The following is a 22,430-nucleotide window of genomic DNA, read 5'->3' on the forward strand; positions in this document are numbered from 1 at the left end:
TTACACAGAAAAATAGACGCTCTCAAATTTTCATCAGTCTCTCTCAGCAGCTAAATATATATTTAAGCACTCTTTGAAGCATTGGCAATTATCAGTTAGATTGCCAATAAACTGCGTAGGTGTGGGAGGACTTAGCTTTTCCATGATGGGAACTCTCGCTCTCTCAACAGAATCTCTCTCGGTGAATATGGCGACTGATGAACTTTGTAAAAATGTGTTTTCTTGCCTCATTGGCTAGCTTCTCTCTGTCACTTGCTGCTAGCACCTTTGTACTCTGTTTCTTTCTCAGTTTCACACAGTATTCATTTACTCTCTGTGATTAGTACGTTGACTTCTGACAGTATGTTACGTTTGTTCGTAATAGTGACAAACTTGGTGTGTGTTTACATTAGAACATTTTATTACTGTGCACATGCAACCACGGTCACCATTGTTGCCTCCATTTCTGGGTGAAACACTTGTTTTGGCTACTGGGGCTTTAAGTTCTTTATTATGCACATATAATAACATTATATGTGCCTCTTGTGTGATGAAAGAGATAAGAGAACAGTCAGGTGACACTGAAGGCAATTTCTGCAGCAAGTGTTTACCAGCTGTAGCTTTTCTCAGACTGTATGGATAGTTGGAGCAGCAGTTGGATCAGTGAGGAGAGTGCAGGAGGCAAAGACTATTATAGTTAGCATTTCCAGGAGATGGTCAGACCAAAATTTCAGCCATAAACTGGAGAACAAGGTTCTCCTTGGACTATGGTCTAATCTGAAATACAATGTGATGCACCTGGCATCATTTAATGTATATACAGTCTATGCATAAAAGCTAATTATATGTATATGCAGACATATTCAACATACTGTTTTACATTCATATTTATAGTCTTTTTAGTGCTGCCTTAGACCCAGAGTAACAATCATTTTGTTCTCTTTTATGCTTGTTTACTGATGAATGACAATAAACAACCTTGAATTGCATTGGACAATTTTTGAAGGTTTAGTTACACACAGTAGTAGGAACATTGAAAACAGCACTGAATGAACAAGAATATAGAACATAGAAATTTACAACACATTACAGGCCCTTTCACCCACAATGTTGTGCCAACCATGTAACCTACTCTAGAAACTGCCTAGAATTTCCCTAGTGCATAGTCCTCTATTTTTCTGAGCTCCATGTATCTATTGAGAGGCTCTTAAAAGACCCTATTGTATCTGTTTCCACCATTGCCGCCGGCAGTGCATTCCATGCACCCACCACTCTCTGTGTGAAAAACTTACCCCTGACATCCCCTGGGTGCCTACTTCCAAGCATCTTAAAACTATGCCCCCTCATGTTAGCCATTTCAGCCCTGGGAAAAAGCCTCTGGCTATCCACACAATTAATGCCTCTCATCATCTTATACACCTCTATCACGTCACCTCTCTGGGGATATTGAGCCCCATATTACCAAATAGGTAAATGTGCTGGTCACTTGCTCATCCAGTAATGTAGGGCTGAATTGCAACAACAGCTTGATTCCAGCAGAATGGTCGCAGCTTCATGGTTTACATCTAATGGCATTAAGATTTAGTTGTATCCAGCACTGTCTGGTCCATTAAATGGGTCTGAGATTAATCTTACATCATACTTTGTGCTTTATGTTGGTGAACAGGGGAATCGCATTGGCAGGCTTCGACAAGCTGCTAAGATATTCTTGCTGCAGGTCATTGAAAAAGAGTCACAAGTTGGAATTGTCACTTTTAACGATAAAGCCGACACTAAAGCACAATTAAAAAAGATTGTCAATCCTGATGTGAGGAAGGATCTTGAACTACTGTTACCAATATCAGCTGACGGCGGAACAAGTATCTGTGCGGGGGTTCGATCTGGCTTTCAGGTGGGTCTGGAAAACTTCATTAACACACTCCTTTCAGGAACTGCATTTTACTCAACTTATTGACAACTCGTTGTCTTGCAGGTACTTCGTGGTGATGATGGAGATACAAGTGGTGATGAAATTATTTTGCTTACGGACGGAGAGGACGACAGTATTAGCAGTTGTTTCACAGAGGTGGAACAAAGTAGAGCTGTGATCCACACAATTGCTTTCGGGCCAAGTGCAGAGAAGGATCTAGAGCAGTTCTCAACGAAGACAGGTAACCAGTACCACATAGTCAGATAGGTAGCAACTAGAAGAACAGTGTGAGAACATTTTTGGAGAGGGTGCAGAATTTCACCGGGATGTTGCCTGGGTTGGAGATCTTCACCAATGAGGAGGGAAGACACAATTGAGGTAATACATCCTATTTTGAAACCCCGTCCATTTTGTAATGAAGACGAATAAGCTACTTTAAAGATTATCTTTATTTGACAGATGTACATCAAAACATGCAGGGAAATGCACTGTTTTCATCAACTTTGAACTCAGTCTAAGTGGTAAAATGGTTGGCACAACATTGTGGGCCAAAGGGCTTGAACTGTCCTGTAGTGTTCTCCATTCTGGGGGCAGCCTGCAAGACTCACCAGCATAGCAACACCACAGGTTGTTTACCCAAACCCATACTTCTTTGGAAGATAGAAAGAAACCAGAGCACTTGGAGGAAGCCCATGTAGTCACAGGAAGAATGAGAAAACCCCTTACAGACAGCGGCGGGAATTGAACTCGAATCTTACAGCTGGGACTGTCAAGGGTGGCCTTTCTTATGACCTACCGCACTTTGGTGATTCCTGTCTAGCTGTCTAGTTAGATCCCTGAAGCAGAACAGACTCATCTATTCTGACTCTCAGTCTTCTATGCAATACCTCATCTTCATCATGGTAGCATGCTTCCCCCTAAAGGTCTTGCTATATCCACACAATTCTACAGAAGAGAATGATAGACATTGTCACCACCAGAGTTGAAATAAAGCTCAATCTATTTTGTAGTTATTTCCAGCTTTTTGAACACAGAGTTGTCTAATATTCTTGCGGGTAGGTTTGTTGGAGCTGTAATGGAGGGCTTAAGCTACTTAGACAGTGAGATTAGCTAGCCAGTGGTGCACTAGCATCAGCTTCAGACTTTGAGACGACTGGTCCTAGCTCCTTCCACACTTTCCAACGGTGCTGGGTTGAGCATCAAGCAAGAAACTCAGCCTCGTAAAAAAAAAAGACAGACAAAATGCTAAAGGTTGCTGCCCGACACAGAGACGGATAACTAACAATAAGTTGGGAGCCAGAATGATAGGTCAGAGGATGGAGCAATTGGTGTAAAGGTAAATTTACTGTGTAGAGAGACTGTGAGGATGAACAGGCAATGGATAGAGCATAATTGCAGTTTGTTGGATGGGTTGAGATGTGTCTATTTTAACGCAAGAAGTATGAGAAAAAGGGTGATAAATTTTTAACATGGGACAGTATATGGAACTATAACGTTATGACCATCACAGAAATATGGCTGTCACAGAGGCTGGAATGGCTAATGGATGTTCTGGGGTTTAAATCTTTTCGACGGACAGTGAAGGAGGTAAAAAAGGTGGCATTGCTAATCAGTGATAGTATCACAGTGGCAGAAAGCAATGTTGTTGTGGAAGGATAGTCTACTGAGTCAGTATGGGTGCAAATCAGAAACAAGAATGGAGCAATCACTTTGTTGGGAGCATTCAAAAGACCCCCAATAGCAGCAGACACTGAGGAACAGGTTGGCAGGAAGATTTTGGAAAGGTGCAAAAAAACAGAGCTGGTGTTATGGGTGACTTCAACTTCCCTACTATTGACACCTCCTAAGTGTAAAAAGTTTTGATAGGGCAATATTTGTTCAGTACATTCAAGATAGATTACTGACACAAAATGTAGACAGGCTGACTAGAGGAGAGGCCATACTAGATCTGGTACTAGTAATGAACCTGGTCAGGTGACAGATCTCTTGGCAAGTGAGAATTTCAGAGCCCTTTGAGCTGTACCACAACTAAATCTCCCCATTTAACTCTAGCCTAATCATGGGACAATTTACAATGATCAATTAACCTACCAACCAATACACCTTTGGACTGTGGGAGAAAATGGCAGCACCTGGAGGAAACTCACTCTGAAACATGGAAAATGTACAAAATCATTACAGGCAATACTAGGAGCACTTGCATGGGGTTTTGGATAGGATTGTCCCATTGAGGCAGGGTAAGGTTAGTAAGTTGAAGAAACCATGGTTAACAAAAGATGTGCAACATTGAGTCAAGAGGAAGAAAGAAGCTTACTTAAGGTTTAGGAACCAAGGTTTAGACAAAGTTCTAGATTTTTAAGGTAACCAGGAAGGTGCTTAAAATACATGAAGGAGAGCTAGAAGGGGACATAAGAAGGCTTTGGCTAGTAGAATTAAGGAACACCCCAAGGTGTTCTATACATATGAAAAGATACATATGTATGTAATGTATGTGGATAACTAGAGTGTAGGTTGAACTGATCAGGGATAGAAGATGAAACCATGGATAATATCTGAAATAAAGCTTAATCCATTTAGTAGAGTTTTCCAACTTTTTGTACATGAAGGTAACTGGTATTCTTCCGAGCAGGTTTGCTCAAGCTGTGTGATGGGTTTGAACTAGTTTTACAGTGAGTGGAGATGGCATAGTGATAGATCAGAGGATGAAGAGATTGGTAAAAAGGTAAATGCAGTGTGTAGCGAGATTGGGAGGCAGTGGATAGAGCATAATTGCAGTTTGTTGGATGGGTTGAAATGTGTCTATTTTAATGCAAGAAGACTGAGGACAAGGATGATGAACTTAGAGCATGGGTCAGGACATGGAACTATGACGTTGTGGCCATTACAGAAACTTGGCTGTCACAAAGACTGGGATAGCTAATGGATGTTCTGAGGTTTAAATCTTTCAGATGGACAGGGAGGGAGGTAAAAGAGATGGCATTGCTAATTAGAGATAGTATCACAGTGGCAAAAAGCAATGTCATTGTGGAAGGATAGTCTACTGAGCCAGTGTGGCTGCAAATCAGAAACAAGAATGGAGCAATCACTCTGTTGGGAGTATTCTACAGACACCCCCCCCCACCCCCACCACCAACAGCAGCTCACACCGAGGAACAGATTGGCAGGTAGATTTTGGAAAAGTGCAAAGATAACAGGGCTGTTGTCATGGGTGTGTTCAACTTCCTACTGTTGATTGGCACCTCTGAAGTGTAAAAAGTTTTGATGAGGCAGAATTTGTTAGGTGTGTCCAGAACAGATTGCTAACACAATATGTGGACAAGTTGACTAGTGGATAAACCATGTTGGACCTGGTACTAGGTAGTGAATCTGGTCAGGTGACAGATCTCTTAGTGGGCAAGCATTTTGGAGGAGCGACAACTTTCTGATGTTACATAACCTTGGATAGGATGGGAGTATGGGAATGTACTTACTTGGGGAAGGGAAATTTTGATTCTAATAGGCAGGAACTTGGGAGTATAAAATAGGAAAAGATTTACTCAGGGAAATACACAACAGAAATGCGGGGTTTGTTTTTTAAAATTTATTTATTGAGATATAGCGCAGAATAGGCCCTTATTGCCCTTTGGGTCATGCCATCCACCAATCCCCCTATTTAATCCTAGCCTAATCACAGGACAATTTACAATGACTAATTTACATACTGACTGGTACGTCTTTGGACTATGCGAGAAAACTGGAGCACTTGGAGGAAACCCAGGCTGACACATGGAGAATATACAAACTCCTCACAGGCAGTGGTGAAAGCACTTACATAGGGTTCTGGATAGGTCTGTCCCATTGAGGCAGGGTAAGGATAGCAAGTTGAAGAAACCACGGTTAACAAAAGATGGTGAAACGTCTAATCAAGATGTTTACTTAAAGGTGTTTACTTAAGGTTTAGGAAGCAAGGTGCTCTAGAGTTACAAGGCAGCCAGAAAAGAGCTTAAGAACGGACCAAGGACAGCTGGAAGGGGACCTGAGAGATTTTGGCTAGCAGGATTAAGGAAGATCCCAAGGTGTTCTATACAAGAAAATTCTGGGAGAGGAGCACGAATATGAGCTACCTCGAAGAGAAGATCAGAAACAAGACTTGGGGCCATGATGAGCTACATTTCTTGCCAATTAAAGCATTGAGGAAAAGTGAAACATTGAGGCAAATCCAGAGGAGAGTGAGTGGTTGAACAGTGGCTTTCCTCGGAAGGCCGCTGGGTTTGAGTCACTGTCCACGAAAAGGCCACTGGGTTCGAGTCGCCAGCCTTGGAGAGGCTACTGGGTTCGATCCACTCTCTTTGGTGTTCTCAGAGATATTATCAAATTGTGAGATTTGTGGATTGAACTGTCGTTCAATCTAACTGTTGGTTATATTGGTGTCTTTTGGTTCTATGTTGTTTTTTTTCTGTGAATTTCACCCATATTCTTTCTTGTTGCTGATTTGTTGGCTAGGGGTTTGGTGTTCTTGTCGCTGTTTATCTGCATTGGTGACACATTCGTTTTGTGTGTGTGGTGGGTGGGTGTTGTTTGGGATTTGAGGTCTGATGTTCTTGTTGCTGTTTTTATTCCAACTGGGTGACCTGCTAGTTTATTGTGTGCGAGAGAGGAGGTGGGTGTTTGATGTTATTGTCACTGTTTTTTTTCCTTTGTGGGTGATATCTTAGTTTTTAAGTGACGGTGAGTTGAAGGGATTTGGAGTTTGCAGGTTTTGTTTCTTTTTCTTTTTGTGTATGGTGGGGGGGGGGGGGGTTGATGTGTTTTCTTTGAACAATTCCATAATTTTTCTGCATTTCATGACTATCTGGAGAAGATGAATTTCAGAGTTGTATTCTGCATACATACTTTGATAATAAAATGAAACTTTGAACATATGTGACGAGCAGGAGGATAACTAGAGTGGAGGTTGGACTGATCAGGGATAGAAGAGGAAACCATATCTGAGTTATGGATTATTTTTCATTTTCCATTAAATAGGAGGTCTATGGTTTGTAGCCACTGACAACGTTGAATTAAATGGACTAACTGATGTATTCGGTGAATTAGTATCAGGAGATGGTGACATTAATCAACAGTCAATCCAGGTTTGTTTACCTTAGACAATTAATTTCCTATTGTTTTTATGTTACCAAGTGCTTTGTAATAAAATATGTTTATTTCCTCATTCCTAGCTTGAAAGTACAGGAAGGAGTGTTGATGGAAACAGTTGGTTTAATGATTCAATTGTTGTTGATAAAACTGTTGGAAACAACACACACTTTGTGTTCACTTGGGAGACATCCACACCACAAGTATTTGTACGTGACCCCAGTGGAAAGGTATACAGCAACAATGACTTTGTCATAGAAGAGAACGTACACACCGCACGGCTCAAAATTGAAGGCACTGCACAGGTATTCTCCTACGTACCTAAAACATTATCTCTAGTTCTCTCTCCACAGATGCTGATGGACCTGTCTGGCTGCCACATAGTTTTGTAGGTTTACTTTCCATTAACATTACAGTCAATTGCATTATTTGGACTTGTTCATTCGGGCTGTATTGACTGTTCTACAGATCAAGTTGGAATATTGAATACAGTTCTGTTTATCTCACTACACTCACTTTACTCACTTTACACTTATGACAGTGAGGCCAATTGCTGTGCAATGCAATGCTTGCTGATGACGTCACTGTTGTTGGCTGGATAAAATGTAGAGATGAATCAAGAGATTTAAATATGGCTGAGTGGTGCAATAACAACACCTCACTCAATGTTAGCTGGCAAGGAGCAGAATATTGACTTCAGGAGGAAGAATCTGTCAATTTCTGCCTTAAATATACATAAAGGCTTAACCTCCGCAGCTGCCTGTTGCAAAGAATTCCAGTTTCACCACTCTCTCACTAAAGAAATACTTCCTTATCTCCGAACAAAAAAGACGTCCCTCTGTTCTGAGGCTTGGTCCTCTGGGCTTGGATCTACCAGTATTGGAAACATCCTCTCCGTATCCACTCTATCAAGGCCTTTCACCACTCTCTGGGTTTTAATTTGGTCACCCCATATTATTCTGAATTCTAGTGAATACTGGCTCAGAGCCATCAAATACTTTTCATATGACAAGCCAATTGGTTCTAGAATCATTTTCTGGAACATCCTTTGAATACTGTCCAGTTTTAGCACATCATTTCTAAAATAAGGAGCCCAAAACTGCTCACAATATTCCAAGTTAGGCCTCACCAATGCTTTATAGAGCCTCAACAGTGCATCCTTTCTTTTATATTCTAGTCCTCTTGAAATGAATGTCAACATTGCATTTGCCTTTCTCACCAATGTGCAAATTAACTTTTAGGGAAAACTGCATGAGGAATCCAAAGTCCCTTTGCAACTCAGTTTTTTTTTGTTTTTTTTTCCCCATTTAGAAAATAGTCAACCCTGTTATTTCTTCTACTAAAGTGCATGACCATACACTTACTGACACTGTATTCCACCTGCCAGTTTTTTGCCCATTCTCCTAATCAGTCTAAGTCCTTCTGTAGCCCCTTTACTTCTATTAAACTACCTACCATTCCACCTACCTTCATATAGTCTGCAAACTTTGCAACCTAGCTATCAATTCCATCATCCAAATCATTGACAGATAACATAAAAAGAATCAGTCCCAACACAAACCCCTATGGAACGCCATTAGTCACTGACAGCCAACCAAAAAAGGCTCCCTTTATACCCACCCTTTTCCTCCAGCCTATCAGCCACTGCTTTCTCCATGCTGCCTGTCAGCCACTGCTTTCTCCATGCTAGAATCTTTCCTGTAATACCATGGGCTTATAGCTTGTTAAGCAGCCTCACATGTGGCAACTTCTCAATGATTCTCTGAAAATCCAAGTACAGAATATCAACCAATTCTCCTTCATCTATCCTCTTCTTATTTCTTCAAGGAATTCCAACAGATTTGTCAGGCAAGATTTTCCCTTGAAGAAACCATGCTGGCTGTGGCTGATTTTATCATGTGCCTCCAAGTACCCTGAGACCTCATCCTTAATAATTGACTCCCATCTCTTCGCAACCACTGAGATCAGAGTACTGACCTACAGTTTAATTTATTCTAACTCTTCCCCTTCTTGAAGAGTAGAGTAACATTTGTAATCTTCCAGTCTCTAGAAGCATTCCAAAGCTTAGTGATTCTTAAAAGACCATTACTAATACCTACACCATCTCTTCAGCCACCTCTATCAGAACTCTGGGGTGTACACCATCTGGTCTAGGTGACATATCTACTTTCATACCTTGGGAAAAGTTTCCCAAGGACCTTCTCTCTAGTAATGGCACCTTCATTCATTTCATAACTTCTGACACCTGGAACTTCCACCATACTGCTTGTGTCTCCCACAGTGAAGCTGTGTCATCTTGTTTTTCAAATACTTCTTCTTATTTCAGAGGTATATATCCTGAATCTTCCAAATTGCTTCCTGAAATTCCAGCCATTGCTGCTCTGCCATCATCCCTGCCTGTGTTCTTTTCCAATCAATTCTGGCCAGCTCCTCTCTTTTGCCTCTGTAATTCCCTTTACTGCACTGTAATACTGATATAACTGAATTCAGCTTCTCCTTCACAAATTTCAGGGTGAATTTGATCATAATATGATCACTTGGCCAGAGGGTTCTTTTACCTTAAGCTCCCTAAGCTCCCTAATTATTTCCAATTCATTGCACAAAACTCAATCCAGAGCATCTGATTCCCTATTGGGCTCAAGCACGAGCTGCTCTAAAAAGTCATCTCATAGCATTCTAGCAAGTCTCCCTCTTCGGAATCCAGCACCAACAAAATTTTCCTAATCTCCTGCTGTAATTTGCAGACCACATTCTTACTTTATTGGGGGTCTGTATAATCTCCCATCAGATTCTTTTACCCTTGCATTCTTTAGCTCTATCCACAATGATTCACCAACTTCCAACTCAATGTCAGCTCTTTCTAATGATTTGATTTCATTTTTTACCAACAGAGCAATGATGTCCCCTCTGTCTTTCTTGTGTATCCTTGGACATTAAGCTCCCAGCTATAATCTTCTTTCAGCCATGATTCGGTGATGCCTTCAACATCATACCTACCAATCTGTAACTGTGGTAAAAGTTAATCTACATGATTCCATATACTGCACACATTCAAACATAACACCTTCAGTCCCATATTCACCCTTTTCCATTTTGTCCACCATTTACATTGCAACTAATCCCATTTACTACAATTTTTACATATCAATAGCTTCTCATCAGTACACATTGCCTCTGTTTATAAACCAGCTATGTCATTTTCAGCATTATCACTTTGGTTCCCACCCCTCTGCCAAGTTAGTTTCATCCCTCCCAAGCAACTCCAGCCAACCTGACCGTAAGGATATTGGACCCCTCCGGTTCAGGTGTAACCTAGCCCTCTTGTACAAGTTGTACAGGAGAGATCCCAGTTTTTCATAAATCTGAACTCCTGTCCCTTGCACCATTCATCTGCCATGCATTCACCTGCCAAATTGTCATATTCCTATCCTTACGGGCAGCAATCCAGAGATTACCATCCTGGAAGTCCTGTTTCTTAGCTTTCTACCTAGCTTCATAAAATCTCTCTTCAGGACCTCTTCACCTTGCCTACCTATGTCATTTGGTACCAATATGTACCAGAACTTCTGGTTGCTGATCATTGCCCTTGAGAATGCCATGAACCTGATCCAAGGCATCTCTGATCCGGGCACCAGGCAGGCAGCATTCCATCCGGGTGTCTCTATCACGCACACAAAACCACATCTCAGTTTCTCTGACTAGGGAATCTCTTATCAAAACTGCAGTCCTCTTCACCTCTCTGCTCTTCTGAGCCACAGTGCCAGACTCATTGACAGAGGCCCAGTCACTATGGTTACCCTGGTAGGTCATCCGCCTCAATAGAATTTAAAGTCACCTGTCTCCTGCAGTCTAGGGTCACCTACCTCCCGGTACCTCTTATCTGTCATCTCCTCATTCTCCTGTATGAGTTGTAAGTCATAGAGCTGCAGCTCCATTGCCTTAATGCTTCTTCAGAGGAGCTGCTGCTCAGTGCACCTTGTGCAGATGTGTTTATCCGGGAGACTGGAGGTCTTCCAAACTTCCCACATCACATACACAGTACAAAGCAGCATTATCTACGGAAAACAATCTCAGCGATTGTAGAGATGACTTACAGTAGACAGAAAAGCCTGAGCATATAGATATTAAGAAAGAGGATGTGCTGGAACTTTTTGAAAGCATCAAGCTGGATAAGTCACAGGGACCAGATGAGATGTACCCCAGGTTACTGTGGGAGGTGAGGGAGGAGATTGCTGAGCCTTTGGTGATGATCTTTGCATCATCAATGGGGACAGGAGAGGCTCCGGAGAATTGGAGGGTTGTGGATGTTGTTCCCTTATTCAAGAAAGGGAGTAGAGATAGCCCAGGAAATTATAGACCAGTGAGTCTTCCCTCAGCGGTTGGTAACTTGATGGAAAAGATCCCGAGAGGCAGGATTTATGAACATTTGGAGAGGCATAATATGATTAGGAATAGTCAGCACGGCTTTGTCAAAGGCGCGTCATGCCTTGCGAGCCTGATTGAAATTTTTGAGGATGCGACTAAACACGTTGATGAAGGTAGAGTAGTTGATGTAGTGCATATAGATTTCAGCAAGGCATATGATAAGGTACCACATGCAAAGCTTATTGAGAAAGTAATGAGGCTTGGGATCCAAGAGGACATTGCTTTGTGGATCCAGAACTGGCTTGCCCACAGAAGGCAAAGAGTGGTTGAAGACGGGTCATATTCTGCATGGAGGTCGATGACCAGTGGTGTGCCTCAATGATCTGTTCTGGGACCCTTACTCTTCATGATTTTTATAAATGACCTGGATGAGGAATTGGAGGGATGGCTTAGTAAATTTGCTGATGACACAAAAGTTGATGGTGTCGTGGATAGGTCAGAGGGCTGTCAGAGGTTATAGTGGGACATTGATAGGATGCAAAACTGGGCTGAGAAGTGGTAGATGGAGTTCAACCTAGATAAGTATGAGGTGGTTCATTCTGGTAGGTCAAATATGATGGCGGAATATAGTATTAATGGAAACCCTCTTGGCAGTGTAGAGGATCAGAGGGATCATGGGATTCAAGTCCATAGGACACTCAAAGCTGCTATGCAGGTTGCCTCCATGGTTAAGAAGGTATATGGTGCATTGGCTTTCATCAAGGAGTTTAGGCGTCAAGAGGTAATATTGCAGCTATATATGACCTTGGTCAGACCCCACTTGGACTATTGTGCCCAGTTCTAGTCGCCTCACTACAGGAAGGATGTGGAAACCATAGAAAGGCTGCAGAGGAGATTTACAAGGATTTTGCCTGGATTGGGGAGCATGCCTTATGACAATAGGTCGAGTGAACTCAGCCATTTCTCCTTGGAGTGTTGGATGATGAGGGGTGACCTGGTGTATAAGATGATGAGAGGCATTGATCGTATGGATAATCAGAGACTTTTTCCCAGAGCTGAAATGGCTAACACAAGAAGGCACAGCTTTAAGGTGCTTGGAAGTAGGTACAGAGGAGATGTCAGGGGTAAGTTTTTTATACAGAGAGTGGTGAGTGCATGGAATGGGCTGCTGGCAACGGTGGTGGAGGGAGATACAATATGGTCTTTAAGAGACTCCTGGATAAGTACATGGAACTTAGAAAAATAGAAGGCTATGGATAACCGTATTAATTTCTATAGTAAGGACATGTTTGGCTCAGCTTTGTGGGCAGAAGGGCCTGTATTGTGCTGTAAGTTTTCTATGTTTCTAAAACACTGCCCATGCAGCTACTCTCACTAAACTCGCGTTTAGAAGGGATATTAAAAACCTGGCTGAGTGGTGCCACAACAGCAACCTTTCAGTCAATGTCAGGTAGTAAGGAGCTGATTATTGACATCAGCAAGAGGAAACTAGATGTTCATCAGCCAGTCCTCCTTTGGAAGTTATAGTGGAGAGGGCCAGCAATGTTAGATAACTTGGTGTTATTATTTCAGAGAATTTATCCTGGCACCAGCATATAGATTCAATTACAAAGAAAGCACAACTTCATTAGAAGTTTGTGAAGATTCAGCATGACATCCAAAACTTCGCAAATTTTCAATAGATTATTTGAGAGTTTATTGACTGGTTGCATCACGGCCTGGTTTGGAAACACCAATGCCCTTGAACAGAAAATCCTATAGAAAGTAGTGGATACAGCCAGTCCATCACGGGTAAAGCCCTTCTCACCTTTGAGCACATTTACACTGAGCACTGTCACAAGAAAGCAGAATCCATTATTAAGGATCACCACCCCACCCCCCACACCCTTGCCCCACTCTCTTCTTGTTGTTACTATCAGGAGGAAGGTATAAGAGCCTGAGGATCCACATCTTTTTTAATTGAGGAAAAATTATTACCACTCAACCATCAGACTCTTGGATTTGATGGGATAACTTCACTCAACTTCACTTGTCCCATCACTGAACTGTTTCCATAACCTATAGACTCACTTTCAAGGACTCTTCATATCATGTTCTCAATATTTGTGGCTTCTGCATTTATTATTATTATAATTATTTATCTTTGTATTTGCACAGTTTGTTGTCTATTGCACATTGGTTGTTTGTCTGTCCTGTTAGGTGTGATGTTTCATTGATTCTGTTGTGTTTCTTGAATTTACGGTCTATATCCGAAAATGAATCTGAAGGTTATACTAAGGTGACTTCTGTGTACTTTGATGAGAAGTTAACTTTGAACTATAAACAGGAAGGACATAGAAACAATAGACAGGCTGTCGAAGAGATTTCACCAGGATGCTGCTTGGAATGGAGCACTTCTGTCACAAAATGAGATCGGATAGGCTCTGTTTGTTCTCATTGAAGCACAGAAGGTCAGGGGGGTGACCTGACAGCCATTCATAATGTAGTCAGAATGTTGTTTATTCCCTGTAGCAGTGTGGTCAACAAATAGAGAGCTTAGATCAAAGTGAATTTAGATGAGAAATTTACAGCGTAGGTTAGTGTACACTAATGCACTTCATTAGATGTAATACAAGCAAAGACAATTTTCTAGATAGGAGCAACTTCAGAAATCAGTGGTGCAAATGAACTTGCAAAATTCCCTGAAGGTTACACTGCAAGTTAAGTCAGTGGTGAGGAAGTTAAACACAATGTTAGCATTCATTTCAAGAGTACTAGAATATAAAAGCGAAGATGTAATGCTGAGAATTTTTAAGGTATTGGTCAGACCACATTGTGAGCAGTTTTGGGGCACTTATTTAAAAAAGAACGTGCTGGCATTGGAAAAGGTCCAGAGGAGATTTACGGCAATGATCCCGGGAATGAAAGGGTTAGTACATGAGGAGCATTTGATGGCCCTGGGTCTGTTAGAAGAATGAACAGGGATCCAATTAAAACATAGTGAATATCGAAAGGCCTAGATAGAGTAGATAGATAGATAGATAGATACTTTATTCATCCCCATGGGGAAATTCAACATTTTTTCCAATGTCCCATACACTTGTTGTAGCAAAACTAATTACATACAATACTTACAGTAAAAATATGATATGCATCTAAATCACTCTCTCCAAAAGCATTAATAATAGCTTTTAACAAGTTCTTAAGTAGTTTACTTAAATACATTAAATACAATCAACCCCGGCACTTTAACATATCTTACTCCTGGCGGTTGAATTGTAAAGCCTAATGGCATTGTTGAGTATTGACCTCTTCATCCTGTCTGAGGAGCATTGCATCGATAGCAGCCTGTCGCTGAAACTGCTTCTCTGTCTCTGGATGGTGCTATGTAGAGGATGTTCAGGTTTTTCCATAATTGACCGTAGCCTACTCAGCTTGGAGAGAATATTTTCAATAGACCATAAGATACAGGAGCAGAATTAGGCCATTTGACCCAGAGTGTCTGCTCCTAAATTTCATCATGGCTGATCTAATTTTCCTCTCGGCACTAGTCTCCTGTTTTTTCCCCATATCCCTTCTCACCCTGACCAATCAAGAATCTATTAACCTCTGCCTTAAATATACAGAAAGACGTGACCTCCACAGCTGCCTGTGGCAAAGAATTCCACAGGTTCACCACTCTCTGGATAAAGAAGTTCTTCTACATCTCCATTCTATAAAGTGTCCTCTGTTCTTAGATTCCCCACCATAGGAATATACAAGAGATAAAGGGGGAATCTAGGGCCAAAGGGCATGGTCTCAGAGTACAGGCCATCCCTTTCAACCAGAGATGTGGAAGACTTTCTTCATCCAGAGGGTGGTGAATCTATGGAACTTATTGTCACAGAGAGCTGTGGAGGCCAAGTCATTGGGTATGTTTAAATTGGCGGTTAGTGGTTTCTTCATCGTTAAGGGTGTCAAAAGTTACAGGGAGAAGGCAGGAGAAAGGGATTAAAGAGAAATTTGATCAGAATCAAAATCAGAATCACAATCAGGTTCAATATCACCAGCAGCACTACAATGCAATACATAATAAAAAATCTGAATTATATACCTTTATATTAAATAGTTAAAATAGGGTGAAGCTGATAGGAATGCCTTCGTTTATTTCCAGTGGAGCATTTGGTGACCTCCCGTCTCCATCACCCTCTGTTCTGAGCCAGTTTCTCGAGGGTGGACCAGGAGTGTTCCTATTGCCTAATTTTGGTCTTTATGTCTATCCTCAGAGGCATTCCATTTTAATGCCTCTCTGGTGTTGCTGATGGTTGGCTTTCTCAAGGTATGACCAATCCACCTCCATTTTTATTTGCATATTTGTACTTCTATGGATCCCTGGTTGGTGTTTTCTCACAGTCAGTTACTTTCTCAATCCATGTGATGTTTAGGATCCTTCGCAGGCTCTGGTTGATGAAGCCTGCAGCTTTTGTAGTGTTCTCTTTGTTGCTCTCCAGATTTCAGAGCCATCTGGGAGCACTACTTTAACATTTGAGTTGAAGATTTTGATTTTGCATTTCCTTGATATGACTCTCTATGTCCACACTTTCTTCAAGATGTTGAAAACTACTCTGGCCTTGTTGATCCCGGCTTTGTCATCCTCATCTGTTCCACCACATATACTCAAAATTTTTCCAAGATAGACAAAGGAAATCTCTTCTTCCATGATTGTATCTCTCATCACTGTGGGTCTATTGCTGGTGCAGTTTATCTTCATCACTTTTGTTTATCAATACTTGGTCTTAGACCCAGCATGGTGGAGAAAGAACTGGAAAGGAGCCATCAAACATCCCTGCTTCACCCCATTGTTGACATTGAAGCTTTCTGACAGTTGTCCTGCATGTAAGACTTTGCATGACATGTTGAAGGAGTTCCTGATGATATTGATAAATTTCTGTGGCATTCAATAATGTTTCACAACTTTCCATAGAGTATTTCTGTCTAAGCTATCGAATGCTTTCTCCTAGTCAATGAAGGTGAAATAAAGAGAAGTATTCCAATCAATTGACTGTTCAAGGATTATCCTTAAGGTAGCTATCTGGTCTGTGCAGGAGCAGAGTTTCCTAAAGACTGATTGGTATTATGTCAACAGCTTGTTGAAGTCATTGCAGAATAATTCTGTTTAGCACCTTTCCGACCACAGACACTAAGGATATACCTCTGTTGTTTTTACAGTTTTGTAGGTCACTTTTCTTCAGAAGCTTGATTATGTGACTTTTCTTCCACTCTTATGGCATCTCTTCTTTGTCCCAAATGTTGCAGTACAAAGTGTATAAGATATCTGCTGAAAGATAGCGTCGACCTTCAAAGCCTCTGGTGGTACACTGCCTGGGCCAGATGCTTTTCCTGACTTTAGCATCTTGATTGGCTGGATGACTTTCTTCATTGATGGCCTGGCACAGTTTACATCCAAACCCGAAGGTGCTCCTGGAATTAAAAGAGATTCCAGGGAGGTTATCTGTTCAGGAGCTCTTTGAACTATTGAATTGACTTTATTTTTTACATCCTTCATATACATGAGGAGTAAAAATCTTTATGTTATGTCTCCATCTAAATATGCATGTACAATTTATAGTAATTTTTAATAAATAGTATATACAACAGGATTGTCAATATAACATAGAAATACAATATGTCAGCATAAGTTAATTAGTCTGATGGCCTGGTGGATCCTGGAGCCTGTTGGTCCTGGCTTTTGTGCTGCGGTACTGTTTCTCAGATGGTAGCAGCTGGAACAGTTTGTGGTTGGGGTGACTCGGGTCCCCAATTATCCTTCAGGCCCTTTTTACACATCTGTCTCTCTAAATGTCCTGTATAGTGGGAATTTCACCTCTATTGATGTACTGGGTTGTCCGCACCACACTCTGCAGGGCCCTGTGATTGAGGGAAGTACAGTTCCCATACCAGGCAGTGATGCAGCCAGTCAGGATGCTCTCAATTGTGCCCCTGTAGAAAGTTCTTAGGATCTGGGGGCCCATACCAAACTTCCTCAACCATCTGAGGTGAAAAAGGCACTGTTGTGCCTTTTTCACCATGCATTTAGTGCGTATAGACCATGTGAAGTCCTTGGTTGTCAAGCCTGGAGGGAATTATAGTGTTGAATGCTGAACTGTAGTCCAAGAACAGCATTCTCACATAAGCATCCCTCTTTTCCAGATGTGTAAGGACGGTGTGTAGAGCTGTGGCCATTGTGTCAACTCTTGTGTCGGTAGGCGAATTATAGGGGGTCCAGTGTGGGTGGCAGCATGCTGCAGACATCGTCTTTGACCAGCCTCTCAAAGCATTTTCTTATTATTGAGGTGAGTGTGACAGGACGCCAGTCATTCAGACATGTTACCTTGGTCTTTCATTTCATTTCATTTTTCAATCTTTTTTATTGATTTTCAAATAAAGAATATACAAATCAGAAGAGGAGTTTAACAAGTAGATAATATAAAAGACATATAAACAGCAATAGTAAAAACAAAGTATATAATGTCAAAATCAAATAGGTAAAATATTATGCTGTTATATATACAATGGTCAAAAAAAACCTACAACTCCTCATAGCAATCATAAAAAAAACGATTGGAAATTTTATTGATAAAGAAAAAAATCCCACTAACTAAACTGAAAAAAAAGGAAAAAAAAAGGGAAGAAAAAGAAAGATTGGGCAGTCCAATTGAGGATAAAATTAGAAAAAAAGAGAGAGGAAAAAAACACATCCTTCCAGTCATCTCTGAACCTTCATGGATAAATAAATTAAAATAAATTAAATCATGTGAAAATATTGAATAAAGCATCACCAGACTTGTTCAAAATTAAAGGATGTATCAAACGTCCGGCTTCTATTTTTCACCAAGCTTCGATTTGACATAATGCAGGAGAGCCAATAGAAAACAGTAGGCAGGTTAGATTCTTTCCAGTGTAGCAAAATAGCTCTCCCAACCTTGGTCTTTTTAGGTACTGAGACAATGGTGGATGTTTTGAAGCAGGAGGGCACTCTACACTGGGAGAGGGAGAGATTAGAAATGTCTGTAAACACACCTGCCAGCTGTGCCGCGCACATCCTGAGTACCCGCCCTGAGATGCGGTCCGGTCCTGCAGCCTTGTGACTGTCCACTCATTGGAAACTCCTCAGTACTTCAACCTCAGAGATGTCCAAGCTGCCAGTCATATCATCTGCTGGTCTTCTCAGGACCTCAGTATTGGTGACATTGAATCAAGCATAAAAAAGATTTCGCTTGTTTGGGAGAGAGGCAGCAATGTTGGAAACTTCACTGCGTTTAGCTTTGAAGTCTGCCATGGTATGCAGATCTTGCCATAAGCTGTGTGTGTTGTTGGAAAAACTTGTGTCTGGATCTTGTCTGTGTTGTTGTTTCACTGCCTTGATGACTTTGCACAGGTTATAGCTGCACTTCTTGATCTCCTGCTGATTACCGGCAATGTAAGTGTGTCTGTCACTGTGTCTCTGTGTCACACAGTAAATGCTGCTCACATAGAACTGCTGACCCAGGGTTTCTGGTTTAGATAGACCCTGACTGATTTCTGGGTGTCAACATCCTTGATGAACTTCTAGATGAAACTCGTGACTCCAGGGACATCCTCATCATGGAAGACATTCTAGTCAACGTTATCAAGGCAGTCCTGTAGCATGGAGGCTGACTGCTTGGACCAACAGTGGATGGTTTTATCTACATGCCCTATGTTGACTTTGTTCATCTTCTTTAGGACATTTCTATCTTTATCCTTCTCTTGGGAGTTGATCTGGTTGAATTTGCTAGCTAGTTACTTGATAGTACTTACAATTCTTCCATATTCTCAATTGCTGAGACTTCTTCAGCTTGGAATGCAAGGGTGTTTATGTACACTCTTGTCCGTCTTGATGCTTCTTTTTACTTCCTTGTGCTCTCTGTCATGCTCCCTCTGTGCCTCCACTTCCTTGCTCCTCGTTCTGCTTCTATTGCATTTTTCTTTTAGTGTTCTCACTTACTGATTGTTTCCCTCATTCCTCACAGAACCCACTCTTTGTGCTCAAATGTCCTTTTTCCCAGCACTTCCCTGCAAGTTTCATTTATTGCCTTTATAACAGCAGACCATTCATCTTTGTTCTCAGGGTCTTCAAGTGCCTCAAACCTGTTGGAAAGTGTGAGGACAAATCTCTAAACAGTTTTTTTTGCCTTTCAAGTAGCTCGGATTGTACTTTAGGGAATAAGCTTCCTTCAATATCTAGCTTAAAGTTAGCACAAGTTTCAGCAAATTGTTTCCAATTGTCGTACATTTCTCTGAGACTGTGTTTCCTCATCACCAGCATATTTTGGCATTAAAATCTCCCATGACAATGGTCAGGTCTTTTTCCTTTCTTCTGCTGATGACTCCACTGAGTGTGTCTTAGAACTTGTCTTTGTCTTCTTTATTAGCATTGTTTGTTGGCATGTTACATTGGATAACTTTAATTGTTATCTTCTTGTGCTTGGTTTGCTACCAAGCAGTGATGATTCTGGAACTATCGGCTTCCCATGCAATCATTGCTCTATGTGCTTCTGGTGTCATCATGAAGGCTACACCCTCTGTATGAGGTGCATCATTGCTCTGATGGCCTAAGTAGATGAAATTGATCCCACCTGTCAGTTGGGTCTCTGCAGATGAAGTCAAACTTGTTTCACTCAGTCCAGAATTGAAAATTTGCCAATTTTCATGTTATTTGCTATGATGGTGGATTTTCCTGCCTAGTACATAATTCTCATATTGCAGGTATGTTGGTGATAGATAGGAATTGCCGGCTGTACAGATCCTGCACGGCATCTTGTACTTACTCGATGATGAGCCTCTTCTCACTGCCGATGGTACAGCTGGACGTCATCAATGATTCTGTAATCCATTGTATCCACTGTACAGGAATTGTCCAATATAACTTTCTCAGAGCCCTGTTATCCAAAGTTACCCATTTCTACCTGTCATGGTGGAGACATAGTATTGGGCTTTGAGTGGTTGCACCAATTTCCTTCAAAACCAAGAAATTAGAATGTCCCTTTAGCACAGAGATGAGTAGGAATTTTTTTAACCAGAGAGTGGTGAATCTATGGAATACGTTGCCACAGAATGATGTGAAGCCAAGTCAATAGGTAAGTTTAAAGCTAAGGCTGATAGATTCTTCATTAGTAAGGACATCAAAAGATATGGGAAAAGGCAGGAGAATGGGGTTGAGAGAGATAATAAATCTGCCATGATGGAATGGCAAAGCAGACAATGGACCAAACTGCCTAATTCTACTCCTATGTGTTATGATCTTGTAGTATCTTAGAGCAGAATATAATGACTCAGCACAACTTTCTCAATGGACCCCTACAGAGATAATCATTCTTCTATATGTCCAGTATCAATAATTTGAAATTTCATTGAGACGTTATTCCTGCCTTTGATTATCATAGGACTAACCATAATCATCTTCCAGGAAGGAAATTGGACTTACAGTATCGGGAATCCCGGAAAACAGCAGCAAGTAACAGTTACAGTAACATCCCAATCAGCGGATGAGAATGTTCCCCCCGTCACAGTCAGCACAAAAATCACCAAAAAGGTTCCAGTGGTTATTTATGTGAAAGTCTCCCAAGGATTTTTACCAGTCTTATCTGCAAGTGTGATAATCACTGTTGAACAACCCACGGGTCATACAGAACAAGTGAAGCTTTCAGATAATGGTACAGGTAAGTTGTATACAATTCTCTTGGAGCTGTTGTGAAATTAATAATGATGTAGTGAACATAAGTAAAAGTTTGGGGGAGATCTATTGATGTAGAGTAAACTGGGTGGGTAAAGGTCAAATTACCATTGGCAGCCACCAGGAGACCTATTTAACCTATAGATGACCGATCAAATTGTGAACAAGACTTCAATGTGCTGTGTTGTGCTGGCTGATTTATTTGACCTCAAGATGTCAAATGCAAAGATCTAAACAAGCCTGAATGTCAGACAGACTATCCGTCTCATCACTGTACATAGTAGTGAGTCCAGTGCCAGGCTTACTGGTGGGTTGCCAATGAAGTAATTGAACTACCAGATGAGCTCAATGCCTTCTATGCTGTGTTGAAAGGGAGACTATCACTCGAGCTGTGAAGATCCCTGCTTTACACAGTGACTGTGTGATATCTGTCTCAGAGGTGGATATCTTTAAGAAGGTTGAACAGTCGGAAGGCAGCAGGCCCCGATGGAGAACCTGATAAGTCACAAAAAATTTGTGCCAACCAATTGCCAGGAGTATTCAAGGACAATTTTTCAACCTCTCACTGAAGTTCCCACTTGCATCAAAAGGGCAACAATTACAACAGTGCCTATGAAGAGTTCTGAGCTGCCTTAATGACTAGCGTCCAGTAGCACTCACATCTACAGTGATGAAATGCTTTGAGAGTTTGATCATGACTAAGCTGAACTCCTGCCTCAGCAAGGACCTAGAACCATTGCAGTTTGTCTATTGCAACAATAAGAGAAGGCCAGACACAGTCAATGGCTCTTCACATGACCATAGACCACTTGGATAAAACAAACACCTATATCAGGATGCTGTTCATTGACTATAGCTCATTTTTAAACACCATTGTTCCCACAGTCCTGATCAATACTGTACAGAACCTGAGCCTCTGTACTTCCCTTTGCAATTGGATCCTTGACTTCCTAACCAGAAGATTGTGCAGAATGGTGATAATATCTCCTCTTTGCTGATGATCAACACTGGTGCACCTCAGGGGTGTGTGCTTAGCCCACTATTCTACTCTTTTTGTACCCATGACTGTGTGGCTAGGCATGGCTCAAGTACCATCTATGAATTTGCTGACGATACTATTGTTGGTAGAATCTCAGGTGGAGACGAGAGGGCGTGCAGGAGCACGATATGCCAACCAACGGAATGGTGCCGCAGCAACAACCTTGCACTCAATATCAGTAAGACGAAAGAGCTGATTGTGGACTTCAGGAAGGGTAGGGCGAAGGAACACATACCAATCCTCATAGAGGGATCAGAAGTGGAGAGAGTGAGCAGCTTCAAGTTCCTGGGTGTCAAGATCTCTGAGGATCT

General features: G+C 41.4%; 1 protein-coding gene across 6 annotated transcripts in view; it reads left to right on the forward strand.

Annotated features, from left to right (window-relative positions):
• LOC140736730 (calcium-activated chloride channel regulator 1-like) overlaps window positions 1–22,430 on the forward strand; it is a 71,921-nt gene that overhangs the window by 43,044 nt on the left and 6,447 nt on the right. For all 6 annotated transcript variants that reach the window (XM_073062605.1, XM_073062609.1, XM_073062606.1 and 3 more), the window contains 5 exons: window positions 1,646–1,870; window positions 1,952–2,129; window positions 6,893–6,999; window positions 7,087–7,308; window positions 20,814–21,066. In XM_073062605.1, coding sequence (XP_072918706.1) covers window positions 1,646–1,870; window positions 1,952–2,129; window positions 6,893–6,999; window positions 7,087–7,308; window positions 20,814–21,066 — 985 coding nt within the window. The remainder of the gene's footprint in view (window positions 1–1,645; window positions 1,871–1,951; window positions 2,130–6,892; window positions 7,000–7,086; window positions 7,309–20,813; window positions 21,067–22,430) is intronic.

This window comes from Hemitrygon akajei, chromosome 12 (genome assembly GCF_048418815.1).
Source record: "Hemitrygon akajei chromosome 12, sHemAka1.3, whole genome shotgun sequence".
Taxonomy (NCBI): domain Eukaryota; kingdom Metazoa; phylum Chordata; class Chondrichthyes; order Myliobatiformes; family Dasyatidae; genus Hemitrygon; species Hemitrygon akajei.